Consider the following 7,410-nt stretch of genomic DNA (forward strand, 5'->3'; position numbering starts at 1 on the left):
TATTTGTTTCTACAATTTGGTTACTTTATTTTACACAACCTTGATACATTGTACCTAACTAAATTTAATGGAACAATGTGTTTTAGTACTTTGGAGGTACATAATGTATAGGGTCAGGGTCAAACTACAAATACATATTATTCCTTCGTGTATCTAACCCATAGGTATAGGCTAACTTATTACACATTGATACACAGCACTTTACATTTACACTTTACACTGAATTGTTACCACAAATTAAAACAATGTATTAAAGTGTAGATTTTGTTTTTTCTTACAATTCATTAGCCTATCGTTTCTGAAGCTTCACGTGAGTCCATAACATCGAGGCTGCCTCCAGTTTCTGTGTGCGCCTCGTCAGTCCGCCTTCATTCCTCCTCCACAGGAGGCTCTGTTGGACGGACTGCAAGTCCCAGACTGCTCGGCTTCAGTGAACCGCACAGCGAACATGGCAGCTCCGTGCAGCGACACACGCGGAGCTATGGAGCGCTCGATCCGGGAGCGGGTCCCTCCACTGCTCACGGACCTGTATCAGTTCACGATGGCGTACGCGTACTGGCGGGCCGGACGCCACCAGGAGCCTGCCGTCTTCGAGCTCTTTTTCCGGGACAATCCTTTCAGCGGCGGCTTCTCGCTGTTCGCAGGATTACATGACTGTCTGCAGTTCCTTCAAAGCTTTCGTTTCACAGATGAAGGTGAGGAAGGCCGTGCAGCCCATGTAGTTACTAATCAACTAGAATGTTTCATTCTCTGTTCCAAAGGCAGCCATCCTTTATTGATACAGTAATAACCTCATCATGACAGGGTCTCATGACTCTCCTTCATCCTGTTGCGCAACTCTCCGAGTGCGCGGACTACTGTGCCCTTTGAGGCGCATGAACTTTAGCACATAAGCATGCGGACCATAGGAATGTACCACAGCTTATTAACTGGTTATTTTAAACTTAAGTCCAATTTATATTCATCAATAGGATTCAGGGCCGTAATGCTTTCTAGAGGATGTGCAGAGTGAGAGTCAACATTGAGACTAACTCTGAAATAATGAGGGTACTGTGAAGACTGTGTATTATGCAAGTGCATGCCCTCTTCTAAACTGTAAAGCTCATAGATGGGCCTGTTTTATGATTTACATGATATACACCTACTGCATGACAGACACCGCACACTGATGCAGTCAAGATCACTGAACAAAGCAGCATTGGCCAGATTTGGATTTCAGAGTTTATGTGGAGAAATCAATAACTATAAGCTTCATTTTGGAAACACTTAGCAGAATGTATTGTGCTGATAGAAAGTCTTCAGGCAGACAGCGGATGATGAGATTATAGTCCCAGTCGCAGTAGTTGTGTGGAGACATGTGAGACAGAAGCCTGTAGGACACATGTTTTTAACACCCGTGTAGTGATCTGAGCATGTTTTACAGCTGTGAAGACTATTTCTCACTGTCTCCAGATGTGGAGTTTCTGCGCTCTGTGCTGCCCCCTGCCACTGACCCTGCCTTCTTCACCTTTCTGAGGGGCTTGGACTGCTCTAGTGTCACTGTACGCTCAGTGCCAGAGGGCACTGTGGTATTTGCCAGGGTAAGTTCAAATGAATGTCAAAAGTATATCTCCTGTATATAGTGAGCAATGGGTTCACCTTTCACATCTGCAGGTCCCAGTGATGGAAGTGGCCGGTCCACTGGCTGTTGTCCAACTGCTGGAGACCAGTTTACTCTGCCTGGTCAACTACGCCAGGTAAAAGATAAACTGTCTGCGCAGAGCCGATTAGACCTATGCAGTGTACACACACTATGCGGAGAGATATAAAACATGTGAAATGTTGGAAATCTTTTTTCTTAGTCTTGTATGCAGTAATGCTGCTCGGTTCCGCCTGGCAGCTGGCCCCAGGAGGAGACTGCTGGAGATGGGTCTGCGTCGGGCTCAGGGACCAGATGGAGGACTCACTGCCTCTAGATACAGTTACATCGGAGGTGAGCTCTCCCATCTCTTGTCTCTACTTTTACTGTTACTTTCACAGTCTGATATCATGTGTTTCTTTAGGCTTTGATATGACAAGTAATGTTCAGGCTGGCTTCCTGTTTGGTATCCCAGTGGCAGGGACCATGGCACATTCATATGTAACCTCTTTCACTTCCCTGGAGGAGGTGTGGCCTCAGGTGAGTTTCTGTCTAAAGAATGAGGTGGTTTTATAAGCCACAGAAGAATCTCACACGTTTTCATTCCATGGATTGTAGTTTACCTTTGATCAGACTGTATTAAGGATTTCAAAAGATCAAGTTTTTTTTCTTTAAATGTTTCAGTTTAAATTATGTTAAAATCATTACATACATTCTTTAAAACCTTCTCTGACAGACCAGCTTTACAGAATAGAAAAGAAAAATTGCAGTTGGTTCATCGTCTTAAATCATCTTTGTTTGTTTAATTGTAAAATGGCTTGTGGCACAAATGACTGCCTGGTCCTGTTTTTAGACAGGGCGGGGCACCTGTACCTTCGACCTGAGGGAAGCAACTCAAACTCTCTAAACAGAGGATGTTTTGAGTCCAATAATATTTTGTGTTTTATGTAGAGCTCGAGCAAAATAAATGTCCTGCAGACCCTTCATAGGAACACCGAGGATTTTACTTGCGACTGTATCTATTTTCCTAAGAGAGTTCTTTTGCACCTCAGTCATGGCCCTGTACCAACATATGATATAAAAAGGCAGCGCACTCTCCCCAAAAGCATTGTAAAACATTTTCAGCATTGTGAAAGGACACCAGTTTCTTCATAAAGTATAGTCTCTGTCGACCCTTTTTTGTGATGTGGTCTGTATTTTTGTCCCACTCCTTGGGCAAGACACTTCACCAACCTTGCCTGTGTGAATGTAGTGTGCGACTTAGTGGTTGGTGGTGGTCAGAGGTGCCAATGGTACAGATTGTCTCCTAACTTCAGTCAGTCCACCCCACTACAGTAGTACCTTACCCTATTACTAAAGCAGCAATGTTTGTGAGTCTATAGTAGCTGGATTGCTTCTTTTTGGTCAACCCCATGCAAGAATATTACTATTTACTTTGTGCTGAATGATTACCAGACATTGAAGGCTGCAAATGGCGACCAAGTTGACTTCATCTCTCTGGCCAAAGGCTGGCTCAGCCGTGTCTGTGCACGGCTTGAAGCAGAATCTAAGAAGATCCATGAGGGAGAACTGGCTGCATTTCTCACCTACGCAATTGCCTACCCACAAAACTTCCTGCCTGTGATTGACAGCTACAGTGTTGCCTGGTACGCAAAATCAATATTTATTTCAACGCAAATTTTTCAGCAAAAGTCTGTTATGCCTCATTTTGGTATAGAGTTTAGTATATATAGAAGTGTTTAAGTAAGGTCTTTGGTTAACTTGTGTCTTGTTTTTCATCACAGTAGTGGCCTTCTTAACTTCTGTGCTGTGGCGCTGGCCTTAAGTGAGCTGGGATACAGGCCGGTTGGGGTGCGCCTGGACAGTGGCGACCTCTGCAGACAGTCAGTGGAAGTGCGGCATGTCTTCAGACTCTGCAGCCAGCAGTGAGTGACCTGTGTATGTCCCACACTTTTTTCAAACGTATAAAACACGTTTAAACTGGGATTTGTATTTATAAATGCTTTTTGTTGTTGTCTAGTTTCTCCATGTCCTCATTTGATTCCCTAATAATAGTTGGGACCAATAACTTCTCAGAGAGCACCATGTCTGAGCTCAATAAGAAGGTAGTATGGCAAAGAAAACATGTTGGCTGTTGTACCTAAGTTACCGACACTTTTAAATTGCAGGAGAATGAGATCGACGTGGTTGGTGTTGGAACACATCTGGTAACCTGTACTAAGCAGCCTTCTCTGGGTTGTGTTTACAAGGTATTATGGTGTACATCAAACCCATTCTTTCATTTTAGCAATCTGTATTACTTACCTATATCTGTACATTTAGCTGGTGGAGGTCAGAGGAAGTCCGAGGATGAAGTTCAGCGAGGACCCAGAGAAGAGTACAGTCCCAGGAAAGAAGGCTGTGTACCGCCTGATGGACACAGAGGGTATGGAGGAGGGATTTGCTCTATCTGGTATCTTTGGAGAGAAACAATGAACCCCCATCCCTCTCTTTAGGTCATCCATTTTTGGATGTGGTTTGTCTGGCAGTGGAACCTGCCCCCACGGCTGGACACCCCTTGATCTACTACCTCAGAGGAGAGGACTCGTCCCGATCTGTTACGCCAACTCAGGTCACGTGTCTGCGCCAGGAAGTGTTCACCAAAGGACAGGTGACTAGCATACATACACATTTGAATATTTACAACAATGGCCAACAACATTGGATCTATTTGCTCATCCAGAGGAGGGCCATGATTTTAGAAATAATTTTGAAAGATGAATGTATTGAAATCTATATTCAGCTCACGTTGCAGATCTTAAACATATCCAAGACATTTATATTTGAGAGAAGACTGAAATACAAACTGTAGTAAGTAGTAAAGAAATATAATAAACAAATAGATTTCAGAAAATGTTTGTTGAGCTCTAAACTACAGGGTTAACAGGTGTTAAAGATAACCAGACTCCATGGAGAAGGGATGTAATGTTGCTTGCAAAGAGTATAGTATTGCCAATTTTTGCAGTCTGCGATTTACCTAAGTTCAGCCATTCACATTGGGATTTTGGCTATTTATAGTTTAGCCCATAGATTTAAGATAGAAGAGATCTGGTGTTTCATATTAATGATCCTGAGTGGTCTGTGAAATGAACAGCCTTGCGGGGCGGGCCGGCTACGAGCCTCCACAGAGCTTCAGAGCCTGTTAATCATAGACTTAGGCTTCTACTTTTATTGCTTATGTACAAAAAACAGCGTGGTTAAAAACATCCTCCCTGCCCCAGCGTTGTCACATGGGTCACAGCAATTTTTAGAAAAACAAAAACTCTTCAGAGCCAGGGTTTTAAGCAGGGCAAACAAAGTCCAAGTCTTCATAGAAACGCTGATTACCAAGTGCCTTTCGCAGCACAGCAATGTCAGCTCCCGGCCATGAGGACCAAATAGCAGCGCTTTCCTCGCCCATTGGTTTAACCCTATTCTAATAGCCTTTATTTAGGGGAGACCGGGGCTATTTGTCATACGGGGTAATTTGTTACATTGTTTTTTATAGCCACACTTGAGGGCGCTGTACGCTGGTACTGATATATAATATATGTATTGGTATTCTTCTTAATCCAATAATTATTTTCCTTCCAATAATTATTTTCTCCTTTGTACTGAAGACATGAGGACAGGGCAAATCTGAATTGTTTTTATGCCATTTCCCAAACTTTAATGTCTGGGTTATTTTTGTAGTAAGAGCTTTCCTTTTGTCAGTGCCATAAACAAAAGACACTGAGATGTTAGGTTTGATTCGAGCCGTTTTAGAGCTAACATGCTAAAGCTATTTGTTAGCTTACATTGTTCGTAAAGTGGACACTCTGGGTTAGTATGACACAAGAGTGAGGGGTTATTTGTCACATGGGTATAACATGGTGGGATATTTTTTTTCTTTTGTCTCAAATATGTTTTTATGATCACTTTATTTTAACATTAGCTTTTATAGAGGCTGTACATTTGGGTAATTTGAGTGAATTTGATTTTGTCCTTTCTCACAAATGTCAAGTTAACATCAAAAACTCCATTAAAAACAGCAGTGACAACCAACCCCGCGCATTGTGACAACTTGCACCGCACATGGGGCACATTGTCACTGTGGATTTTGTTGTGTTTGATGGTTAATAACTATTTATCGCAATATGATCGAAGAAAGAGAGCGAGGCCTACTTTAAGTCAAGGGTTCAAGCTTTCATTTAATGCAGGTCTGACTCTTTTCCCGATTCTCTGTTGAGCAGTGAACTCCAGAAAAAAAAGTGTGACAAATACCTCCGGTCTCCCCAACTTAAGAAGTCTGTCGTGTCGTGTCGCAGTAAAAACAAATAACACCTCTGTCAATTTGCAGGTCACATATTCTCTGTGCAACGCTAAAGAAAGCAGAGAAAAGGCGCAGAGTTCCCTTCAAACACTTGACCCTAAACACAAGAGGCTGCAGGACCCAGACACGTACACGGTAGGTCGACCTTTCAATTGTCCCCCAACATGCTGTCCATGTCTAACCATGTGTGTGTGTGTGTGTGTGTGTGTGTGTGTGTGTGTGTGTGTGTGTGTGTGTGTGTGTGTCTTCAGGTGGCAGTGTCAGAGAAAGTCTACAAGCTGGTTGCTGAAATCAGAAGAGGCAACTCCACTAACTCCAACTTTCTTTTATCCAATTAATTTTGCCTCTGTAATGTGGTTCTATTTATCTAATGTGCCTTAAAGTACTTTTTCTTCATACTAATTCAGAAGAAGTCCTGGAGATTATGTACCAAGAGCCCGGGAGCATGTATCGGATACAAGCTGTTATGGCATATTTCCAAGCACCTCCGTATTTTTTTTAAATCCTGCTAGTTTTAACCAGGGGTTTCACATACACGTCTGTTACCAGTAATTTTCTGAAATGTTCAATTATTTGAGGTGTACTATGTGAACAAGATCATCAAACCAAGTGTAAAATGGAGCAGAGCAACAGTCTGCCTCCATCTGTGTCATGTCAGTTTGGCCGTGTAATAAAGATATTATATCAACACTCGTGCAAAGTAAATGTACTGGATCATGATGAAAGAACAGACCTACTCTAGATTTCTTTTTTTCTTCTTTTTTTTTTAACCCCAAGTCAGAGGCTTTCGTTGCACTTTTTGTCTGAATCCATTGGAGGTCGCCTTTTTCCAACTCTCCATTACTCCCGTCTCGCCTCTCACTACTACAGCCAGCACTGGGAAGGGAAGGAAAAAAAATCAGATCAAGCTTTTCCGGTCTGCTAGCCCCAATTTCCTCCCAAGACCTCTGGCACTGGGGCTGAAGGGGGAGAGCCACAGATTTTGGGGGCAAGGAGGGACGAGGAGGAAGACGCAAATCCTGGACAGCTGGACAGCGCAGCGCCTGCATTTTCCTCTCCGCGGCTTTCACCACGAACACGAGAGACTGCGCACGGCATTCCCTGGTGTCGGGACGAGTGTGTAGCCCAGACGGTGTGATGTGCTAAGGAACCTATTGCGGGACAAAATGGTCTGGCTGATGGGGGCTCACTGGCGCTCTCGTCCGCGCGCCTCTCCTCCGCGCTGCTGCACCCGGGCGTCCGTCAGGAGAGTCATTACATAACTTGGCGTCTCCGTCGCTTCTTGACAGCGCTTTTGACTGACATACAGGCTTCGCTTCGTGGCACTAGAGGAGAGGCAGCACGGACTGGGAGCCGAGCTGGCCGCGCGCTGTCGTGGACTGAGGGTGGAAAGTCCAGCTGTGATGAGCAGGAGACCGAGAGCAGTGGTGGATTTCACTGGTGCGCTGCCAGAAGCATCTGG

The 7,410-nt window shown here is 44.0% G+C and overlaps 1 protein-coding gene across 1 annotated transcript; it reads left to right on the plus strand.

The window, feature by feature from the left end:
- The first annotated feature begins 337 nt into the window (after nt 1-337).
- On the plus strand, nt 338-6,615 carry naprt (nicotinate phosphoribosyltransferase). The gene is made up of 13 exons (XM_079575605.1): nt 338-695; nt 1,453-1,580; nt 1,654-1,736; nt 1,842-1,972; nt 2,043-2,158; nt 3,074-3,264; nt 3,403-3,543; nt 3,639-3,723; nt 3,787-3,867; nt 3,941-4,043; nt 4,114-4,268; nt 5,976-6,083; nt 6,200-6,615. Exons 1-13 carry the CDS (start codon nt 449-451, stop codon nt 6,284-6,286), a joined length of 1,656 nt encoding a protein of 551 aa, XP_079431731.1. The 5' UTR covers nt 338-448; the 3' UTR covers nt 6,287-6,615.
- The last annotated feature ends 795 nt before the right edge of the window (nt 6,616-7,410 follow it).

This window comes from Gobius niger (assembly GCF_951799975.1).
Source record: "Gobius niger genome assembly, chromosome: 17".
Lineage (NCBI taxonomy): Eukaryota > Metazoa > Chordata > Actinopteri > Gobiiformes > Gobiidae > Gobius > Gobius niger.

Bases quoted from the DNA above. Each gene is read 5' to 3' on its own strand.
- naprt (XM_079575605.1), top strand. From the start codon at position 449: ATGGCAGCTCCGTGCAGCGACACACGCGGAGCTATGGAGCGCTCGATC. The intron at 2,159-3,073 runs GTGAGTTTCTGT...AATGATTACCAG, and splicing joins TGGAGGAGGTGTGGCCTCAG to ACATTGAAGGCTGCAAATGG. The intron at 3,724-3,786 runs GTAGTATGGCAA...TTTAAATTGCAG, and splicing joins TGTCTGAGCTCAATAAGAAG to GAGAATGAGATCGACGTGGT.